This window comes from Diabrotica undecimpunctata, chromosome 3 (assembly GCF_040954645.1).
Source record: "Diabrotica undecimpunctata isolate CICGRU chromosome 3, icDiaUnde3, whole genome shotgun sequence".
NCBI lineage: Eukaryota > Metazoa > Arthropoda > Insecta > Coleoptera > Chrysomelidae > Diabrotica > Diabrotica undecimpunctata.
Window position 1 is genome coordinate 119,491,357 of NC_092805.1, and position 25,292 is coordinate 119,516,648.

Here is a 25,292-nt window from a genome sequence, read left to right on the forward strand (position 1 = left end):
TAAGGGTGGAAGACCTGTTACAAGATGGAAAACATACGTCGGAAATGCTATGATAGATAGAGACCTCAGAGAAGGTGACTGGGAGAATAGAGTGCTGTGGAGGACGAAAACGGCGAACTCATAATGGGAAAAGCCGAAGAAGATAAGGTGGTAAAAAATCGATTGTCTGTAATTATAGGCCTATTGCCTTACTATCGGTCCTATCCAAAATTATTTAGAGACTTATGTCCTGAGGTTTATTAAGCACTAAACAATAATCCTTACACTGCCACTGTTTTTTGTGATTATGCCAAAGCTTTTGATTGTGTAAATCACGACATTTTGACCAAAAAACTAAATTTCTATGGAATTCGAGGTATTTCTTTGAATTGGTTCCAATCTTACTTGAGGAATAGGAAACGACTAGTTAAAGCAAATGATACCGACCCTAGTCACAAAAGCATTGTATGTGGAGTACCACAAGATTCAGTATTGTGTCCTCTACTTTTCCTTATTTTTATAAATTATATCACTAACTTAAAAATCGATTAAAAAAAATTTCTTTTTGCTGATGATACCAATATCACCTGGAGGAACTCTAATATTGCAACTGTTGATTCTGTAAAATTCTTTGGTATTTTTATAGACAGCAACCTTCAATGTTCCCGTTATATCGATTTGTTAAGTAAGAAACTAGCCTCAGCCTGCTATGCAATAAGATCTGTTTCGAAGGAAATCAATTTAACATCTTCCAAAATAACATATTTTTCTTTGTTCGAGTCTCATCTTCGACATGGACTTCCTTTTTGGGGTTCTAGTACAGCTGCCGAATCTAATGTTATCTTTAAATTACAAAAAAGAGCAATACGGTATATTTTGGGCCTCAGTAGAATAGCACATTACAGAAGTTAATTCAAAAATCACGGGATTTTAACTCTTCCCTATTTATATGTTTTTGAAACTGTGCTTAATTCGTAAACACCTACATGTTTTTCCAGTAAGACCTAATCATAACTTCTTCTTCTTAACATGCCATACACTAAAGTGCGTAGGCGACTATCTCATTACTAGAATTCTGTTCTTGGCGGCGTGACACAGCTCGCCTGTATTGTGTATTCCTGTCCATTCTTTAATATTCCTTAACCAGGATAATTGTTTGCGGCCGGCTCTTCTCCTACCTTCGATCTTCCCTTGTAGGATTATCTGTGGTATTTCATATTTTGCTCCTCTCAATATCTGCCCAAGGTAACCAATCTTGCGTTTTTTAATTAATTCAAAGAGTTCTCTTTCCACGCCGGCTCTCTTAAGGAAGTCATCGTTTCGAACTCTATCCACCCAAGGTATGCTCATCATTCTTCTCAATGACCAAATTTCAAATGCTTAATCATGACTACTCCACCAAAAATTCAGCCTATGATGTGTATTTACCAATCCCGTCCACTGAGTTAGTAAAGAAATCTATATTATATTCGGCAAAAAAATTATACAACCATCTCCCTCTGCAACTTAAATCTGCAACTTCTTTCCTTAAGTTCCGTAAAATGACAAAAGCCTATCTATCTGAAAAACCATATTATTCAGAGGAAGAGTTTTTTAACGAATAACTAAGAAACTACAGTATGTTCATGTAAAAATAACTAAACTATTTTTATATATATTTGGGTATCATATGCAGCAACTTAAACTTATTAGTTCGTAAAGTTTTATTATGTAATTTGCAATTTATTTAAATTTTGCAATATATTGTGTATTTTATTATCTTTTATTTTGTGATATTGACGATTTATGAAATTTCAGTAAATTTTAAATTGTTATTGTTATTTTTCTTGATTTTTTGTAAGCTTTATTTTAATCTGCAAACCTAGGTTAATTATATTTCTCACATTTTTTAATTCGCTGTCCATCTTCCGTAGGTCCTGTTGTTTTCCTCTATTTAGTTTTCTTCATATTCACTTCTACACCCCATTCTTTATATTCAAATACTAGTTTTTGTGTCAGATACTCTAGATCATCATATTCTTGTGCCTTCTGGATTATATTTCAATTTCAATGGACACACAAACTGACCTGGCTTTCATTAGCAGACCTGCTCGTGGTCCCGACAGAGAAAGTTTAACAGCCATTCGCCATATTAAAAACATTCTGGCATTCAGCTATTAATTATATTGGAGAAAACTTTACTTTTATGGATGGTAATATAAACCCATGGCCTTTTCTTCTATCTTCAATTTTTCTTGTATTATTAGTTAAAGAAAGTTTTACTTTTTTTCTCTTAATGTGCCCAAAATATTTAAGATTACAAATTTTTCATGTGCTGATAATTTCTAGTTCTTTTCTTATACGTTCGAGCACTGTTCGAGTTGTCTGATGATGCACTGAGCATACTGCGGTAATACCACATCTCCAAAGCCTCTATATGTTTTCATGTTGATTTGGTAAGAGTCCATGCCTCACACATTAATAGATGTAAATAAATAGAGATGCGGCTCCATTTGAAGACCTCAGGAAAATAACTTGATAAGTCACATGTTTAGTTTTGTTCAAGAGAACATTTTTAAAGTTTAAAACTCTGCGATTATGTTAAAATACATCTTTCAATGAATCAGCAATAAAAAGAATAAAATTTGCTAGATTGATTGTTGGTTTACGTTTTAGTTTTTTTTTTTAAATTCATATCGCATATTACTGGCATTAATTGTCTTTTAATTGTCTACATGGACTTAATAAGTTTTTCCACTGTAAAGAAGGGATTTTCCCTATAAAATCATTGAAATAGTATACAGAAATAAAGTAAACTATGTCATAAAAAACATTTTACAATATAATTCCATTTTTCCAGTTATTGACAATGCTCTTTAGTGTTCTTGTAGTCACATACGTTTGACTATGCCCTGTATATATGTTTCGACAGACTCATGCCTATCAGTAAACGTTACCCTTTATATATATGTTTACTCATATCTGTCAGTGGACTTTACAGACTTTGAAATACCCTGTAGTCTTGTTTTTCCCATATAGTTTTATGGTATAGATAACATCCAATCGTTTGATACCTCATACAACAGAATCCAATAAAAATATGCCACATTGCCTTTTTGACACGACACCTTCTTCTTCTTCTTTTAGCATCATAACCCTGGATGGGTCTTTGCCTACCTGGCTATGTCCTTCCATTCATATCTCTCTTGGGCCCTTCTCCTCCATTTTCTTATATTCATGGTTTTCAGGTCGTCTTCCACGTCATCCAACCATCTCGTCCTGGGCCTTCCTTTTTTCCGCCTTCCTACCGGCTTCCACTGTAACATCTTCTTGATCGTTTTCGTGTCTTCTTGTCGCTGACCATGTCCCAGCCATGAAAGTCTTTGACTTTTCACAAATCTTACAATGTCATACCCTTTATTCAGTTCATTAACCTTGTCGTTTCTCCTGATTCTCGATGTACCGTCTTCCTCTTGCACCGGGCCATATACTTTTCTCAGTATCTTTCTCTCGAATGTTCTGTCTACTATTATCCAATTATCTACTAATAATGGCGACATCGTCTGCATATTCAGTAATTTGTACTATTTTGGTGATAATATGGCCGGTTACATTGGTTTTTCTGATAACTGCTTCAAGAACTAGGGTGAACAGCATGGTTGAAAGTGCGTCTCCCCGTCTCACCCCCATGTTGATGTCAAACAGGGGAGACAGTTCTTCATCTACTCTAACTGCGGCTTTTGAACCCTGTAACATCATTTTTATGAGGCTGATATATTTTTTGGTATACCTAGATTTCGGAGGTCTTCCAGCATTTTGTCTCTTTTCACACTATCAAAAGCTTGTTTAAAGTCTATATACGTATTATATAGTTCTATTTCGTATTCATAAGCTTTCTTGTATTGTCCTAAGTATGAATTTGTTGTCTGTAGCGGCTCTATTTGGTCTGAATCCATTTTGATTCAGACCTTTGATCAAGAAGAACGAGTGACAGCAGATGGATAAAAAGAATAACCGAATGGAGCCCCATAGGAAGGAGGAAAAGAGGACGACCCCGAAAATCCTGGAGGAACGAAGTAGACGACGCCATGAGTAAGAGAGGTCTAAACGATGGAGAATGGGACAACAGAGAGAGATGGAAACGGTTGAGCGAGGGAAGGCAGTGAATACTGTAGAATCCCTGAATATATATATATCCATTTTGATAATCACCAATTATATTTTCGGAGTATTCTGACAATCTAGTGTAGATAATGCCAGAAAAGATTTTGTATATTACATATACATAGCAATGTAATTGGTCTGTCATATTGTCAATTTTCGTCTAAATGACTGTGTGCTTTTTTATTTATTCTTTTATAGAATTTTCAGCTCTTGTGTCTCTTTTTATGTTCTAGGATTTCTTGTACATTTTTTTCAAAGCCTCCCTTTTTTTTTCTTCTGCATATTCTAGTCACTTGTATTCTCTTTTCGTTATAAATTTCTCTGCTATTTCTTGTGTTTCTTTGAAGTTGGTTAAGCCTAGCTTGCCTTTTTTCCTCTGCTGCAGTTTTACATTAATCATCCTACCATTCCGCATTTCTTTGCCTTTTGGCTTTTCCGACAGTTTCCTCTGCAGATTCCGTTATTTTGTTTTTAATTGTCTCCATTTTGTTTTATTTGGAGAGTATTTTGATATTCTTGTGTCTTTGGTGAACTTTTGAATCCTTCAACATTCCATTTTTTAATTTGGCTATCATCCCTTTTGTCACTGTCGCGATTTTCGGCCACAATTTTGCCCCCACAAGATAGTGATCTGAGTCAGAGTTTGCCCCGCGATACGTTCTGACATTAGTTATGTCTGTTGCCCACCTTTTTGAGATGAGGATGTGGTCAATTTGATTGGCTTCATTGGTTCCTGGTATTTTCCATGTTCCTTTATGGATATCTTTTCTCTTGAAGTTAGTGCTGACAACTACATAATTATTTGCTGTTGCAAATTGTGCAACCCTATGTTTCCCAAATATGTTTACGAAAGTTTCTTCTTTCCCCAGCTTAGCATTAAAGTCGTATAATGTTATAACAGCATTGTGTCTTTGGATTTTATCACATACTTCCTGAAGTTCTCCATATAATCTTTCAACCTCGTCTTCATCAGCCTCTTCCGTCGGTGCATATACATTAACCATTGTCATGTTATGCAGTTTACCTTTGAGTTTTATGGTGAAAATTCTGTCTGATATTGGTGTAAATGCGATAATGGCTTTTCGCAGTCTTTTCATACCTCATGAACCGTCTAGCGTCTAGCCGTTTCCGAGCTGTACGACTGTAGATTTTCTAACGGAGATTCACATGACAAAATGTTCAATTTTGTGCTCGGAGCGAGGTTTTTAACCTTTTTAGAGTTTTTTCCACGAGCACCAAGATAATTGATCACTCGAACACTCGACCGTATTTGCCGTGATTATTTTGATTTATCAGATAAAAGTATCGAACGTTGTAAATAATCACTTCAACTTTAAAATTAAACAAATTGAGCAATAACATAACCTTCAAAACACAGAAACTGAAAGTATCTGTAGAAATCAAGTTACCCAATGCCGCATGCCATTGTTTCAACCATTAGGATTACCTGGACTTATCAACGTTTTCCATCGTTCGCAACTGACATGTCAACTTTTCCTATACAGAGTTTTTTCAAACACTTATATCTTTTGACATTAAGTTATTACTCTGTATTGTGTTACTCTTAGAAATTATGTAGTTAAAGCTACAAAGTGGTATTAAAGACGAAAAATATCAAAAATTGGACTTATCAAGTTCTTTCCCTGAGGTCATTTGTTTTAAAATCAAATAGTTTGTTAGTACAGTCTACAGTCTATCAGGATGTAAAATGATTTTACATTGAAATATAATAAATAAAAAATCAAAATCCTATATAGAAATATTGTAAATAATATATTTCTTTACACTGAAACACTGAAATAAATATATCGACAATGCCAAAATCAAAATAAATTATTAATTCTAAAAGTAAACAATCTACTAAAATACTATGAAACAAGATAAACATGTAGAAGCGAAAGGAGACAAGTCCAAATCTGTAAATGTAAGTGCTATGTTGCTATTTAAAGCAATGTTCTTGGCTTTCATGTAGTTCTTTATAATCTCTACCTCTGTCTGAACATCATTTGTAGGTATATAAATTAAAGTATTTTTCATATTTTTTACGAAGGCTTTAGCATAATTGGCCATACATATGCCACTGATAGGGTGCTTGAAAAAGACAGCTGCAAATTACATTGGGATCGTACTCAACCTAATTTACTATTACTATTTTTTTTTAATAAGCCACAATTTCGGTTTAAAATTAAGTTTATTTGACATTTCGATTTTCACTTCGGAAATAGTTCTCAAAATACAATTATTTAATGAAACAAATTAAAAAAACCCGTGGCACACTTGAGTATAGTAAGTTCATAAACTAAATAGGCAAACACGCTTCTTGATCGGGTGATACCGAATAACAATAATCTGAGTGTTAAATACGATGAAAAACTCGCCAAGTATATAGATCTTGAGATAGAAATCAAAAGACATTGGAGAACTGAAAGTGTCCAGATACCTATAATTCTGTCAGCTATTGGTGCCACTACAGCTCTGCTCATTTTAAGTGTATGGAGTAATTCGGTTCTTTTTAAACGCTACTAATCCTCTTCCAAAGTTCCTCTTTATCCTCTGATATTATGAATATTATATTATTTATATTTAATTTTCGAGAGATTTTTCTTTAAACAAGCATTTACTGAAAAATATCTTAAGAAATTCTTTTATCTGTTTTTTTTCCTTTAGCATTACAATTAAGATATTACATATCCACTCCAGGTGCTTTTCTTTTATTTTCTTCTCCGTTTATGGGGGATAGTAATTTCGATCAAGTAATCGAAAAAAAGGAATACCTAATACTGGTATTGCCATTACTATTTATATAAATGTTATATACATATTAAATTTAAATTAGAACAAAAAATAAGTTTATTTTTCAAATAAAATGTTTTCAACCAATATACAGCGCCACACACACAAATAAAATGTTTTTAGCAGACTTTGTACCGCCATCTGCGTGATAATGTTTTAATTAAGTAAATACGGAGATTTTTAATAGAGGTCTCTTTAAGTTAATTCCATTTACTTCTATAAAAAGAGAAGAATATCGCCAGATTATGCAAGTAAGAATGAAATAAAATATATGAAAGTCAAAAAGTTTAAATTTTTAGTTCTTCTTTTTTATACAAACTGTGACTCTATAACGGCAGTACTGAGTACTGTAGCGTTGTTAGTGACAGAATGGTGACAGATGACTTTAGTTTAGTGGCATAAGAAAAGTCTGTGATGTGAGGGAATTAATAAAAATGAAATAATACTGCGTCAATGTAATCACAAAAAACAAACTCCAGGCGAAATGTGTTTAACATATTACTAGCCTAATATAAATATATGTTTTACTATAATGTTAGTTGATGAACACTAATAGAGGAAATATGAAATGTGAGTGGTAAACACTGCAAGATGATCTTAGGTAATTCTTTTTTAATTTCTTATTTGATTTACTCGGCTACTATACGGTGGTCAATTAAAAAATTAACAAGATCGAGAGGTTAACAGCCAACGATTTTTATAGGAAAACAAGATACTTCTGTAATAAGTAAAGATGAGACATAAATGCTTCATTGTCAATATCTAACTGGAGATAAGTTTAAATTTGGATGACACATAAAATTAAATAAAATGATGTTTATTTAAATATCAAGTTTGGGCGTTTCTTTCCATTTTTCGATTGTTACATATAATTTGGCTTATTTTTTCAATATGAATTAGAACACTGATCTAAATTTTATCCTGAGTAGAGGTTGTAAAATTAGTTTATTCTGGTGGCCTATAAATGAAAAGCAATAACGTTTTTGCAGTTATAATAGTTCACTATGAGACTATTACCTGTTTATGTTTATTTTGGAATATATTTTGATTCACAGGGATGTTTATTACAACCCTATATGAAGGCTTTGATTATATTTTTTAATTTTTATGTTTTATATTAATTCTCTGTACAGTTTTCTGAATCATTTATTTACTTATGAACCTGTTTAAATTAGTGTTCAGATTTTACAGGTATTTTGTAACATCCTGCCTTGCTTTATGTGTTTGTTTATCAACTATTATAGTCATTGAACCTTTTTCTTCAACTGCTTCATCAATTCTGAGATTCCTGAAAAGTTTATAAATTTCACCATTTCTCTTAAAATTCAAAACTCTTGTTTTTCTTCTGTTTAATATTTCACACAATATTTGCACATTTATGTCCTCTTTGTTAATTAATGTTTTATTATCCAAGATTGACAACCATTCCAGAATACTTGCTACATACAATAAAATAGAAAAACTCCATATCCTAAAGAATAAAGAAAAATTTATTAGTGTAGTACTTGCCTTCCAGGAAAAGATCAAATTCAAAAAGATTATTTTTTAGAAAATATTGGATAAATAAAACAAATATTTTTAAACTTTACTAATATGAAAAGAGATATTTTATTGTTATACAATGTTTTAATTAAAAGAAATCACAGTTGGATGCTGTGAAGGCTCTTTGTTCAGATCCCATCATAAAGCATTGCTTGGTGTGAAATAAGTACAAATATTATTTGTGTGTAAGATAATTGATTAACAGGTTAACTGTCAAAAGTCAATTAAAGTACTATATTTTAGATGTTTTAAACCCTGAAGTAAAAAAAGACACTTGTTAGGCAGGATAAAGTACACTCATTTTAGAATAAATTTTTATTTAGTAAAATTTTTTTACACAGAAGATGAGCGAATGTTATAATAAAAGAAAAATAAGCAGAATTTTATAGGCAAACCTCCTAAACACTCTTGAGTTTTATTGTGTTTCTTAAGAAACCTTGTATCAGTACTCATTATCATTTGCTTGAAGTTGATCTGCATATACATCTAAATAAGCTCCCTCTAGTTCCGTCTTGCCTTGTGGAGTATTGGATGCTTATCTGTTTCTTTCCCAAAAGTGTAAGATTTTCTGACTGGCCAGGTCAATGCAATATCCAAATAAGCTCAATGATATCAATTTTACAATGAAGATTTTTATGGTCGTTTCCAAATATTTTTTGTAACCTGGAACATCTCTAATACCTAACAAAGCACATGTCACCTACATACTCCATTATTTGGCACAATTTTTTGATTTAAGTTAGTATCAGCAACAATAACATTATTGATTTAACAATGATTTATAATGACAAGATCTATTATTTCTGCCATGCTACCTTTATGGGATGGAGTACAAGTAGTCTGACAGTTTAGACTGCTCTCATATACTTCTGTGTTTCTTTTAGTTATTGTAGTAGCATTTTATTCTCCTAAAGCTTTACAGAAACAACTTTTTTACAGTGCATCAGTCATTGACATACAAATGAAAAAGTTTTACACCTGAATGTCCACTAGTGTGTAGTACATTTGATCTTTATCTCTTGAACTGTAACAGACATTGCCAATGTACAATGACTATTAAACTTTGAATAATTTATGTAGTTATGAAAATAATTTATTTATATCATATAGGTGAGAAACTGAACACAATAATATTTTGTATAATGATGTAATCACAAGGAAAATTATTGTATTTCTCAACTTTTTAATCATTTGTGGCAGACAACCAACCTAGTCAAAGCCATTTCACTTTATATTACTGTAAACTAAACAATTATTTTTTAGAAACAAAATTAGCTTCATATTCTTTTAGAGAACTAAGTTTTCGATTACTGTTTATTACCATTCTATCTAATTAGCCTTCTTAGGTCCATCTTTGGACATAGGCCTCCCCAATCCTTTTCCATTCTTCTCTGTCTGTCGCTGTAGTCATCCACCTAGAGCCCACATGCTTCTTGATATCAGAGCTGGGTAGTATCCTGATACTTTTTGATATTCAGATACTTTTAAATATTTATCGCCCGCCGATAATGCACCTAACGTAGGCACAACACTGCCATTCCTTCAATCTAGATGTGTCTAATATGTTAAATCCCATTTTTCATACTCGTCACTATTATAATATATTATTATATAGCTAATGGAGCTTTGTTTTTACCTAATTAGTTATAAATCTTCCTAAGTATGTTGTTTAATTAATTACTTACATTTATTTTTTATATTTTCTATATCTCTCTTTTCAAGAACCCCTTTTTACTTTTTTTCAGTATCCAACCCAACTCTGCTTGATATCATCTGCCCATCTCATTTATGGCATTCCTCTGCTTCGTTTATATTCCCACGGTCTGCAACTGATAAGAATTTTTTTTCCATCAGTCTTCTTTTTGTCTTATATTGTGTCCGGCAAATCTCCATTTCAATTTTGCAACTTCTTGTCTAACATCCCTCACTTTTGTTTTCTCTCTTATCCACTCGTTTCTTTTTTTTATCCATTAGTCTTATGTGCAACATTTGTCTTTCCATTGCTCTTTGGGTGTTTATTTAGGTTTGTCCATGTTTGCTTTTGTAAATGTCAACGTTTGGGAACCATAAGTGAGAACAGGAAGTATGCATTGATTGTATACTTTGGTCTTAAGATGCTGTGGTTATCTTTTGTTTTTAAGAATGTAGCCTAGTTTGCCAAATGCTGCCCATGCTAGTCTAACTCGTCTTTTTATCTGTGCTGTTTGGTTTTCTTTGCGAAGTTTTATAGTTTGACCCAGATAATCCTGAACTTGTTCTATTTCATCTTGTCCGATCCTCATTGTGATGTCTTCATTGGTATTTGTTATGATTTTGGTCTTGCTGTAATTCATATTAAGGCCTATCTTTCCAGCTTCTACTTCCAGTTCTTTCATCATTTCAAATAATTCTTCTTTTTTATCGGTTATCAATGCGATGTCATCAGCGTACCTTAGATGGTTCAAGCGTTGTCCACAAATTTTTATATCTTTTTCTTCCCATTCTAATCTTTTAAAAATATCTTTCATTAAATTTATTTTATATATTAGTTTTGTAGTTGAAGTTTTTCCTTAAGTACTTATATTACTTCTAAATCTGTTTTCAAACTGGCTTTACACCATTTTCAAGGATAAACTTCCTTTTATTTGCGTTTTAATTATGTCACAATGTCACTATTTTACCAATAACTAGACATAGACAGCAGATTGAGAGAGTAAAAAGATATACTTACTTGGGAACAATAATCACAGAAAATAACAATTATACTGCAGAAATAAGAGTCAGAATTGAAAAAGCATGTGCCAACTTCGTGAAAATGAAAAAGATTTTATGCAACAAAAGATGTACACACTATGTACACAGTGTACTATACTATGGAGCTGAATCATGGACATTAATCTGGAATACAATAAATTGACTTAACGCGTTTGAAATATTGACATTTAGAAGATTGTTAAGGATTCCATGGGTAGATAGAGTCACGAATACAGAAGTGTTAAGGAGAATAGGCAGAGAGAGGGAAATGGAAAGTACAATAAAAGAAAGGAAATTGCAATATCTCAGACATTTGATGAGAGGCAAAAGATACAACATCTTGAGACTCATAATTCAAGGAAAAGTAGAGGGTAGGAGAAGCGTAGGAAGAAGACGTGGTTCCTGGTTGAAGTACCTGAGTGAGTGGTTTGGTTGCAGCTCAAGGCAATTGTTCAGAGCAGCTGCCTCGAAGGTCAGAATATCCATGATGATTGCCAATCATAGTCACGGAGATGGCATTTAAAGAAGAAGAAGACATATACACTGTTGTTTTATATTCCAACACAATCTTGATTACTTGACTGTAGATGATTATAAAAAATATGAGGCAATATTTCATGTAACATTGTCAACAAAAACAAGAATTCTTGATTTTCTAAGACTCTTCTCAATTTTGAAACTTCATTTAAAGTATTGCATCTTTCTTTGTTTCAAATAGTAGCTACTCTAGGAATTTTATTTATAAATCTAAAATAACACAAAATATAATTTTGAAATACAGTATTATGTATAATGAGGTTTAGCTTGTGAACATAAGAATGTATGACATGTACTTTTTGTTTCATGTGCATTTACACCGCACTGAGAGAACCAGTGTGCATTGACACCATTGTATATTTGGTCTATCATATTTTCAAGACTTTTGAAAACGAATCTGATCAATTTAATTTTCTATGTAGATCTTTAAGCCTATAGAGCTGTTATCTTAAACTCGAAAAAACCCTAAAAAAATTATTCTGGGCTGTCTTCATGGAAATATCTACATATCAAAACTATATAACATTGTATGGTATTTTTAATCTGGTGCAAAATTTCTTCTCTGTGCAAACTTGTAAATCCAATAGAATTATCCTCAAGTAGGAACAGCTCAATGTTTGAAGGAGATCAGTGCACTATATTATTGTGTTAGGAGTTTGTTTTTTTTATTATTTTCATTTTACTGAGGATTTTCTGAAGAGGCTGCATGATCTTCATCCCAACTTTATTCTATGTTCCAAAAGTCAGTTTTAATCCATTATTTTTTTTGTCAAATAGTGTTGTCAAATAGTTTTTCATTATTCAATCCCTCGCCTCCAACATCATCATTATCATAATTCTGGCTTTACAACCCTGCAGGGTCCTAGCCTCCTCAAGAATTTCTTTCCAGTTGTCCCTATCCATCACTTTCCTCCACCAATCATGTATTCCCATATTTCTCATTTTTTCATTGATGTTATCAAGGAACCTTGTTCTGGGTCTACCTCTTTTTCTCTGACCAATGGGTCTATCAAGGAGCGTGTTTCTAGCTGGGTCATTTTTTTCCATCCACATTACATGCCCTATATCTCTTGCTCCAGATTCTTCCAGCAGGCTCCCACCATCTCTAGTTCAGTTCGTCCATTGCCACTTTAATCTTAGTTATCCCATCAGCGCTGTTGAACAATTTCCGTTATTTTATGATCATTTCCAATACCATAGTTATTTTAGGTGGCATAAATACCATCTGAAAGATTTTATTCTCGGTGGACTCAAGAGGACTTGAGTGAGGATGGTCAGATGCATTGTCTATCATTAGTAAAATTTGAAAATGTGACTATATTAAGCTCTCCATAAGCTCGGTACAATTTGAAATTCGCAGATGCCATGATCATGATATATGTCAGATTATTCTCGCCATAGGTTCTGTGTTTTTTACAGGCTCTGGTTATTAATGGGCCCCTCGTTCAACCTCCCACCAGGAGGGCCAGGGACAGTTTTTTTGTAGGTTAGATATCTTAGTCAGTCTATTTTGATCCCACCTATCCGCCTGTATATATATATATATATATATATATATATATATATATATATATATATATATATATATATATACAGTCCATCTAATTTACTTACCGTTGCACGTCATTATCATTGACAGAGATCGAAGTTGACATAGTTGCCAGAGTATAAAAAAATCCTGAATCCATTTTAAATCAAATAGGTCACATAATTATTGCAAAAGTGTATAATACAACAAAACAAATTAATATTTAATGTAAATAAATAGAAACAAATCAAGAGTTAAAAAATAATCTTGTTAAAAACAATTTGAGCCGCTTGTATGCGTCGTATAATGATGTAAAATGGAATACTTAAACAACACTTTTTTCATTACTTATTAACTTTAGTCAACACCTCAACTGTCAAATAAGTGTTACCAATTTATTCCAAAATATCACCTTCGTTCGATTACAGTTACAGTGTGTTCCGAACAAATGTTCTTCATAAAAACGCTTTATAATGCATTTATACAAATTAAATGAAACATATTTTTCTTTAAGTTAACATTAATAGAAATCTTTAAATATTATTTCTACGCGTATATAATAAAATATGTCTAGTGGCTGTAATGCCAGTGTACTCGGCAAAGTGATTCTAAAAAAGAACACACCTACTGCCTAAATATTTCGTGTTGGTATCATGTGACCTCATGGGCTATGACGTGGATGACTTGCAACGGTAAGTAAATTAGATGAAGTGTATATATATATATATATATATATATATATATATATATATATATATATATATATATATATATTATATATATAATATTCAAACTTTCATTATCTTCTTGACATTTTCTCATTACAAATTCCTCAAATGATATTCTTTTGTATAGTTGTTTCCTTTAAACTGTGAACCGGGGGTAATAATAGGGATACATTTTTTGTTTTTTTTAATTCACTGAATAGATAACATTATTATACCTAAATATCTCTCACTACAACCTAATGACGTTTCTGGATAATCATCATAGTAACCAAGAACATTAATTGCATGATCATTATTATCAACAATAGGCTTCGCTTTGTTAACGTTTTGTTGAAAACAACCAAAATTTGTTAAATTTTCAAATAGACCACATATTCTAGTAATAACTCTGTCACATTCCCCATGTCTTATAAGTAAATTTATACAATCTTCATTATTTATCACTTTGTAAAAGTACCTATAACCACAAATAATAACAAAATTATGACATCTTCATACACAGCCTGCTAAAATAAAACAATAAGGATCTTACCTTTAACATTAAACCAAAATTATCTTCAAAAGTATTAACTTAAAGTATAGGGAACCCTAATACTATTTGAAAGACAACTGATATACAGGGTGTTTCATTTAACATTATTGACTTAATAGTGTTTGAAGTTTAAAGAAATGGCGTATCATTTGTAAACACCCCGTATTTAGAAATTCGATTTCGATGTAAATTCCTGAAAGTAGATGTATGGATGAGATATATTAACTTTGAAAAGATTGTATCATATCTATCAAAATTTTTTAAAAAAGATGAATAACTCAAAAATGTACATTATACAAATGTTATAATATACAGGGTGTTTCCATTTAAAATAAAGTCGTATATATATATATATATATATATATATATATATATATATAATATATATGTATATATACAGATAGTGTAAGTTCGTCGTGAAAAACCTTTTACTCACAAGCATTAGATATATTAATAAATTTAATTAAAATTTTTGTTGTTCTGAACTTCATAAACTAGGTATGTCGTGTGCTAAAACCATATTTTGCATACAAAAAATCTTTGTGGTGGTTTTACATCATTGAAAGTTACGTTTAAGATAATTTCCTGTCATAATTTTGTGGGTTTAGTTTGATTCATTCATTGTATTTTACACATTTGGTAGAAATTTTGTGTTTTCCTAGGAAGTTTCAGGACGAAGATATTCAAGGTATGACAAATATAGTGGGCTATTGAAATATCATTTTGTAACTATCGTCTAAAACATTTCCATTAAATAGTATAAGTATTAGTTTATTAAAGTAAACAGAAAGTTTTAGTGTATAAGATTGCGTGTGGTTTTAAAGAACAAGTAAGTTGCTGGGTATTTCAAGTTGGTGTAAAAAACTAAGTAATTTAAGAATTTTTGACGCGATACAAGGTGTTTCATGTAAACCGTACATTAGACTTATCTCATTTCTGAAAATAATCGGATATGAAGTCTGAAAATCTGCACTTGTGCATAACTAGCTTCTCTACAAGTCTAAAATTTATACAACTTCCCATTATTTTAGGTAATACTATAAGTTGCCATCAATTTTGTAAGGTCTTGATTGATAACTCATCTATTTACAAACCTAAACTCTTATTTTAGTAATATACATCGGAATCCAATTTCTAAATAAAGAGTACAGTAAAACCTCGATATAACGGACTATTTGGGGGGGAAGGGTTGTCCGTTAAAGCGGAAAGTCCGTTATATAAAAATATGTTTAAAATAAATCAAAAAAACTTTTTTTAAATATGTATGTATTTAGATGTATATAAAAAATTCAAAATACAAACAAAATTCTATTTAATTGAATTCGGATATTCGTCGTGAAGTGACGTTGCTGTTGATATCGACGCGCTTGCTGTCGGTAATCCAGTTTTGTAAAAGAAACCAGGTTTCGTTTGCAATTTCGATGTCTGCTGTTTTTTTATGATCAACTCTCAAAAATTACGAAAATGCGTAGAACACAGTCGAAGTTCTTTATCTGATGAATAATCAATAACTGTTATTAGATCGTCGAAATGCGATCTTACCTCTGATAACTTCATTTTTAGTAGTCTTGTTTTGTCACCTTCTTCGGTATCATCACTTCTATCCTCATTTTTTAGGTTCATAACTTCATCTGCTATTTCACTTTCAGTCATGGTGTTATACCTTCCTCAGCTATATGTTCTCCGGCATTATTATGTATTGTCCTACAGAAATCAGTAACTTCCAACCCTTCTAAATCTGTGTATGCATCTAGGCCATCAAACAAATCCTTCCAACCATGTTTCATTGTTTGCTCTTTCACCTCCTCCCATGCTGCAGCAAAATTAAAAATTGTTGACTTTAAAATGTAATTTGCAAGGTACGCTGCCCTCTTGTATCTTCTACATTATTTCCATCGATCAATACAACTATTACATCCTCTAAAAACTTTCTGCGATATATTCGTTTGGTTGCCAAAATTATTCCCTGATCCATTTGTTGAATAAGCAATGTTGTATGTTTTGACAAAAACATACAGCTAAAGTTGCGAGGTTTACGAAATTTGCCAACCATTACAGGAGTCAATCTATGCGATCTATTGGCGTTAGCACAAAGCCGATATACTCCCCTTGCTGATTTTTCTTCTAGAATTAGATTTGGAGGCTTGTGTGCTTTCAGGCAAAGTACGCCATAACAAACCAGTTTCGTCAGTACATATTGTAAATCTGAGATTTTAATAGCATTTCGTTACTTATAATGTTATGTATTAATTTTTAACTAAAAGGTTCGATTTCTTCTTTTGGGGCAGTTGAAGCTTTGCCGTAAATTCTTTTATTCATGACTCCGTGCTTTTTGCGAAAGCACTAGAGCCATCCATCACTTGCTCTGAATGGTATGTCCATATAATTTGCTAATTTAATTGCATCAGATTTCAATTCGACTACCCGGACTGGGATCCCTCTAGAAAGTTGTTGGCCGTACCATTTTAAGATTGCTTTTTCCAGTGAAGTTTTTCGAGCCAATTTCATTCGTTTTCTGAGATTGCTGTTCTCTCCTACATCACACATGAATGCAAATTTATTTACTTTATTTTTGTTTTTTTTTATGCCCGAAACAGTTTGCTTTTTTATGCGATATTGATCACATATATGAGACACAGACGTTTCAGACTCCAACTTTTGTATAATATCTAGTTTTTGATTGATTTTTAGATTGATTCTTTTCCATTTGTCCATATTTAAAGGGTAGGATTGCGAAAATTTTAACTTACTTACTGGTGTACACTAAATGTGTTAGTTTAGCAACACCCATATAATCATAAAAACCTACGTGTTATTATATCAGGGAATCCCCTAATGATATGTGATAATCTTACTTTCTGTCTCTTGCCTACAAATGTGCAAATTTATATCTCATGTGTGTATTTTTTATGTTTCTCTAACAAATTTATTTTTCAGCAAAAAAATATATACATATTACTATTAGAAATGACTCTTATGCTAGATTGTGCTGAAATTCTTTGTAAAATACAGTGGTACGGGACGGGTTAAGCATGTATAATATTAACAGTACGTTTTTATTTTGTCTTATATTTGACCGGATTTTTTGTCCGTTATATCCGAAGTCCGTTAAATAGAGGTCCGTTATATCGAGGTTTTACTGTATTTACAAATTGTACTCAATTTTTTAAAACTTCTGTCACTAAGTTTAAATGGAACACCCTGTATTTTGTGACTTTAAAATAAGAAATTAATTGTCTTTCAACTAGCGTAGTAGCGTCGCCTATATCTAAATTTATACTTCTTGAATTGTGGTTTAATGTAGTATCAAACTCGGAAACAAAGATTGCCATGAGAAAAAATATGCATTTGCATAATGTTAGTTTTTATTGATGCCACTCGTATCTTTTTTATTTAAGCAATTATTTAAGCCCTTTTATATATATTTTATGGTAAGTACCTTTAACTTTTCGCTTTTATTCGAATGAGATGAATTTGGATTTATTACTTACTTCAAACTGGAAGTGGAACGCAGCTAACACTACATTGTTCGTGTCGTTTTTTATATTGTTGATTCCGGTTATCTCATGTTTTTTGTAATGGTAGATTGTCTAATGCGTCCGTTATTTCCTTGTGCAGGATGTTAAAATACATTTCTCCATTTAAAGATTAGTTATAAATGAAAAAACGTTAATTGCTTTTGTGTAGTATACTCCCATGTTAACCAGCTGAAGTTAATTTAACCAATATCATAGTTGCTATTCAATTTTGCCTTAGAATATGCAATAAGTAAAATATCGTCTGAAATGACAGGGAAATTTGTGAATCGAGGATCAAAACTATTGTTGGCATTTGCTGATGATCCAGATGCAGTCGTTCATTCTACCAGAGACGTGAGAAAGGTGTTTCACAACTCAAGGAGGAAACAGGTAGTCTGGGGTCTCCGAATAAATGAAAAGAAGACGAAATACATGCTAGTAACCAAAAATCCAAGATCAAGAGTTAGGCAGAACATAACTATTAGTGACCACTACTTCGAAGTAATAAAAGAGTTTAAATATCTGGGGGCGATAATCACAGATGACAACCACATAGAAAGAGATCTCAGCAGATAGCTGTGGGAAATAGAGCATTGTACTCATTACCGGCCAACGCGTAACTTAGCTCTTTCAGAACCTTTAGTCATGACCAAAACCATAATAATAACGTCATGGCGTCAACTTTTTTTCAATGCGTCTTTTTCAATTCAACTTTTATTTTGAAGGACTTAACGAACATTATAAAATGACACAGCATAGAAAAATCTAATACAGCAGCATGCTAAGAGGGCCTTAGGATTAAAGGTCGTGGCATATTATCATACACGTTGCGTTTCCAGCCCGTAGCGTTTAGTTACCGAAATATATAATTTAAATGGTTTTAAATATGAACAATTCAGACTGTCAGGAACGTATCGTATCAGACACCTCACGTTTCCGTTCAGTATATTCGAAAACAATATTTTACGGATGCGACCGCTACTAAACAAGTCGAAACCTGTTGGTACGGATAATGTGAATTAGGAGTTCGTCGTTTTTCTCTCGTTGTATTTAGGTATTTGTTTGATTTTGATACAGAGTAATAAAAAAAATAATTTTCTGGCTATTGTGTCATTTATGCATGTGTTTTTATTGCTTTGTGACAATTAAACACGGAGGTGATAAACAATTAGGACTTTTCCATGGAAGTGATATCTCTTCTTTTTTAAAAATACTCTTTGGTTTGATATTTACAGTTTGATAGTACAAGGTAAAATGGATTTCGAAAAATTAATTAACTCGTACGCGGTGAAGAAATTTTATATAAATATAATTTTAAGTGCTATTATGATGCAAATAAACCTTGCCGGAAACTATACGTGCATGATATTATGCCGCGACCTTAAACGAATAGAATACGATGGTGAGGAAAAATCAAACACGGCGGCATGTAATAAAAATAAAATCGATTCGTTCTTTTATCAATCAACCGTACAACCTCCACAATGAGCTAATAACGTTTATACCTTTGTAATTTTTACATTTCTTTTTGGAAAAAAATTTATTAAAAATCCTTTGTAAAAGGTATATATTTTTAAAAACCCAAACGGGCTGTTATAGACAAAACGTTTTCGGAATCCATTATTCCATCATCAGTGTCCTATAAAATATATAACCACTTAATTAAAGAGAACGTGAAGTTAAAATTTTGACTAAGGTTAATGTAAAGTGTGGTTAATACTTACTAGGTGTACATGAATGTAGCCACTAAATACATGGGTAAAAACCCGTTGACAAAAATTTAGTTACATTTGTTTTACATCATATTATATAAATTGCTAGGATGCTAAAGTTACCGTTGGATTAGGTAACATGGCGACATATGACTCCACGTTGAAGTTGCAAGTCCTGAGACGGTGTGTCTACGAGGACTTAATGGAAGCAACTGATTGAAATGACAATGTTGACAAGTTAGGACGGAACAAGTAACAGAGTAGTCAATATAACTGTATGTGTCTACTTAAGACAAAAGCCAACGTTAATTAAATTGTTAAAGTAATAGATTTTTTGATATTAAATAATATAACAGTATCAACCATCAATGTTGTTGTTTTTTAAAAATTGTTTTTTATGTGTATGAGATGAAATGTGGAGAGAAGATAATGTGGTTATAGTTAGGCAACCAACTATGCATGTGTGTGGTAGTGTAATGAAAAAGAGATTTTTATATTTAGGCCCTTTATGTTTATTCAACATTTGGTACTTGGAAAATAGAAAATAGACACATGTAGAAGGTTGAGTTATAGAAATTTTGTTTGATATTGGTGGAAAATGAATGAATATATTTAAAATATGAAAGTGTTCTTACATGAATGAGATAAAACTTTTGTAGTATAATGGTCATGTGAAATTTAACTTATAACTCGATTATAGAAGGCCCTGTATGTCAAAAAACAACATTTGGTACCTGGTAAATGTAAAACTAATTAAGTTGTAAGTACATGAAATTAAATATCTGATGGGGTGTTAACAGACTAAGTGGTATGGAAGTTTTATTTTCTTATCTATTATGTGAAATGAATAGAAATTGATGGTTGGGACATGGTTTTTTTAATGAGTTAATAGAATAGTACTCAACTTATTACTTAAGAAAGGTCCTATCTGTCATAAGCAACACTAGGTACATGGGAACTATAAAAGGATAAGTTACAAGTTGTATGATTTGCAGGTGTATAATTGTCCAAAATGTGAATATGGAATGGTTGTGGGTTGGCTCTGTTAGAATTAAGTAAAGCAAAAATTATGGGGTCAGCTTTAATGGTAATTAAGTTGTGTGATTTGTTTTTAATTCTTAATGGATATGAAGGTCTTAAGGTGTTCATTAAACTATTATCTAAAATAAACAGAATTTGATGGCTGGAGCATGGTTTTGTAGTATGTTGTAAGTATACTACTCAACTTATAACTTGAGAAAGGCCCTATCTGTCATAAAGCAACACTAGGTACATGAGAAATATAGAGAGATAAGTTATAAGTTGGTGATTTTATAGGTGTATATAAACCTCAATTATGAAAATGAAATGGTTCTAAGGTGGCTCTGATGAAATTGAGTGAAAAATAAGAAATTTATAGTGTTTTTGAAAAAATGTAGGATACGGAAAGAATACAGAAGGCTGAGATCCCCAGAGAGCTGCAACCAAACCCTAGGAGGGTTGTGTGGAAGAGTGAAATGAGGACTGAGATTCTTTCCGTATCCTACATTTTTTCAAAAACACTATAAATTTCTTTCCATGTACCTAGTGTTGCTTATGACAGATAGGACCTTTCTTAAGTTATAAGTTGAGTACTATTCTATTAACTCATTAAAAAAACCATGTCCCAACCATCAATTTCTATTCATTTCACATAATAGATAAGAAAATAAAACTTCCATACCACTTAGTCTGTTAACACCCCATCAGATATTTAATTTCATGTACTTACAACTTAATTAGTTTTACATTTACCAGGTACCAAATGTTGTTTTTTGACATACAGGGCCTTCTATAATCGAGTTATAAGTTAAATTTCACATGACCATTATACTACAAAAGTTTTATCTCATTCATGTAAGAACACTTTCATATTTTAAATATATTCATTCATTTTCCACCAATATCAAACAAAATTTCTATAACTCAACCTTCTACATGTGTCTATTTTCTATTTTCCAAGTACCAAATGTTGAATAAACATAAAGGGCCTAAATATAAAAATCTCTTTTTCATTACACTACCACACACATGCATAGTTGGTTGCCTAACTATAACCACATTATCTTCTCTCCACATTTCATCTCATACACATAAAAATCAATTTTTAAAAAACAACAACATTGATGGTTGATACTGTTATATTATTTAATATCAAAAAATCTATTACTTTAACAATTTAATTAACGTTGGCTTTTGTCTTAAGTAGACACATACAGTTATATTGACTACTCTGTTACTTGTTCCGTCCTAACTTGTCAACATTGTCATTTCAATCAGTTGCTTCCATTAAGTCCTCGTAGACACACCGTCTCAGGACTTGCAACTTCAACGTGGAGTCATATGTCGCCATGTTACCTAATCCAACGGTAACTTTAGCATCCTAGCAATTTATATAATATAATGTAAAACAAATGTAACTAAATTTTTGTCAACGGGTTTTTACCCATGTATTTAGTGGCTACATTCATGTACACCTAGTAAGTATTAACCACACTTTACATTAACCTTAGTCAAAATTTTAACTTCACGTTCTCTTTAATTAAGTGGTTATATATTTTATAGGACACTGATGATGGAATAATGGATTCCGAAAACGTTTTGTCTATAACAGCCCGTTTGGGTTTTTAAAAATATATACCTTTTACAAAGGATTTTTAATAAATTTTTTTAATATATGGTATACAGCCAAATACAGGAACGTAGATTCCTTGTGGATTTCTTTTTGGCTCCTTTTTTAAGAATAGAGCTTATACACGCCAAGCTTCAATCTTCTGGAATATTTTCTTGTTTGATTAGACACCTATCAAAGATCTCCGCTAATAATTCTATTAGTCTTGACGGTCCGAGTTTTATTAATTCAATGGGGATATTTACAGGTCCTGTGGCTTTTCCATTTTTCATTTCCTTTAAGGTTCGTCTTATCTCGGCTACTCTGATAGGTTGTACTTTGTATTCATCTATTGAATCTGTTCTGAAAGCTGTGTAATTTATTTCGCAATGTGGTTTTGCTTCCGTCAATAGGGATTTGTAATATTCTTCCCCCTCTGACATACTTACGGGGTTTAATCTTCCCGTTCCTTTGTGATATTTTCTGAACTTCCATACTTCAAAAACTGAGTTCCACCCATATGTGTGTTTATTTCTTCACATATTTGGTCCCACGTTTCGTTTTTCTATTGGTTTTCTTAACTTCCCTATTCCAATAAGTGTATGTACTCCAGTCTTCTGAATTTTGTGTTTGTAGCCAAATTCGATAGGGTTTCTTTTTAGTATCTACCAACTCTCTTATTTCTTGTGTATTGAAGTATTATTATAAATCTAATTTATTAACTTTATTTATTATAAAATGTTCTAGCACTTAGTTTATTAGAGTCTTTATTTAATTTATATATAATCTTACACTTAATTTATTTTACACTATTTACACTATTCTAATTTATATAATTTATTTCCGCGTTACAATTCAAACTCGACTCGATACAATTATTATTTTCAGACTATCTATTTACAAGCAAAAAGATCCTCTATATATATTTAATCACCGTTATCTGGAGTTTCCTCGAACCGGATGGTGACCTTTCTTCAACTGTCTCGAACGACATGGAACCATACAGGTTTTTATCGGAGGGGGATCCGTGGATATTTACCTACTACAAAATACTTGTTAGAAAAATATGTTTACAGCTTAAATATGAGTTATATTTATCGTAACAGTATTAAAAAATACAAGCAGATATTTATACTCAGTTTTATTCAATTATTTTTTTTTCGATATTTACAATGTTTAATGAATACATTTTGTTTCAGCATGAGAGGAAGATGGTAGCTGTCTTAGTCTGAACATTCAAGTATGATTGAGAGTGTCTCTAAAAGAGCATTCGGTGGTTCAAGTGGTACATACAACGTCCATGCCTTAGAACTGGCTGCAGCAAGAGAAAGAAAGCTTAAGACTCTCAGTATTACTGTGAAATTTTTAGATGACACTGAGCATGTTTTTCATGTTGAGAAACGCGCCAAGGGCGCTACCTTGTTGGACCAGGTTTATCGCCATCTTGAGTTAGTGGAGAAGGATTATTTTGGTTTGCAGTATTCAGACAATGGCGGGTTGCCGGGGACGAGGGGTTCTGTATGGATGGTAAGACTTAATATTTTTATACTAAGTAGTAATAATATACACCGGAGTGCAAAATTAATCGGACACCCAGATTTTTCCTAAAAACTGGCGTTTAAAAAAGTTCGAGCCGTCCCAATTGAGTATTTAATAATAAACAAAATTTAAAAGCAAAATTTATTACAAATCAAGACTTTGACAAAAAAAAAAGAAAAAATTCAAAAAATTTCAAAATCTGCAAAGAAACCAAAATTCCTTTTTTAAAATTTAAAATTTTCGTAATGAAAAATGATATTTAGTAGGGTGTATTACCTCCACGAGCCTAATTGCGACTCTCATTGAATCAGGCATACTTCAGATTTAGGCAGCAAATTCTTTCTGACGGATTCACTACCATTCGTTACGAACTGCTTGCTCCAAGTCAATAATGATTTGAATCTTAACATGGTTACGTCGAATACGTGGTCCCAGAATATCCAGTGTATGCTCTATTGGATTTAAGTCTAGACTCCTTGGGGTCATGGTATTAAAAGACTCCCAATGTCATCCAAGTAATCCCGTTATTCTTGTAATGTGCGGACAAGCCTTATCTTGCATCAGACAAAATGATCTTCCAAACATTGGTCATTATACCTTTCAGCACTTAAATTGCCCCCTCGAATTGTAAAAAGTTCTGTGTGAGCCTCTAGGGAAATACCTGCAAACACCATTATACCATCTCCAGCAAATTGAATACTGGGAGTAAAACAACCGATAATAACGTTCACTAGCTCTTCTCTAAATCGTAGGCCACCAATCGAATGAGTACATGGTAAATCTTGATTCATCCGTGAAGAGCACCACACACCATTCTTCAACACACCAATTAAGAAGTTGGCGAACGAAGTGTAAACGTGACCTCTGATAATCTACTTTTAATACAGGTCCCCTGACAGATATTCTGGACCTTAATCTATATTCATTTAAGCAATTTTTAACGGTATAAATGGAAATTGTGTTTGGATGGACATTATTTAATTATTAAACAAGTATTGGTGCTAACAATGTGCGATCGTATAACGCTTGCAATCTGGTAAAGCGATCTTCAGCTTGACTTGTGGTACTTCGTATACCTTGACCTGGCCTCCTGGTATATTGTCCTGTTTCCCGAAATCTTTGTATTACATCAAACGCTATACTTCGAGAAATTCGTAAAACATTTACGATGTAACGAATGCTATGCCCATCATCCTGTAAACCAACAGCTTGTACTACTTCTAGTGTCATCATTTTTTTATTGCAATTTTTGAAGTGAAGGAAACAAAAAAAAACTAAAGAGTGTCCGGTTAACTTTGCACTCCAGTGTATATATCAGGTTTTATGCCTTACGAGCCCAATCTGTATTTAGGTTTTTTCAAGTTTTTTGATCGTGTTCA

General features: G+C 32.2%; 1 protein-coding gene across 2 annotated transcripts in view; it reads left to right on the top strand.

Moving 5' to 3' along the window:
• Window positions 1-7,293: 7,293 nt before the first annotated feature.
• Window positions 7,294-25,292, top strand: part of Ptpmeg (protein tyrosine phosphatase Meg) — a 74,453-nt gene continuing 56,454 nt past the window's right edge. For both annotated transcript variants that reach the window (XM_072526762.1, XM_072526763.1), the window contains exons 1-2: window positions 7,294-7,516; window positions 23,574-23,901. In XM_072526762.1, the coding sequence (XP_072382863.1) occupies window positions 23,617-23,901 (285 nt within the window). In that variant the 5' untranslated portion in view covers window positions 7,294-7,516; window positions 23,574-23,616. The remainder of the gene's footprint in view (window positions 7,517-23,573; window positions 23,902-25,292) is intronic.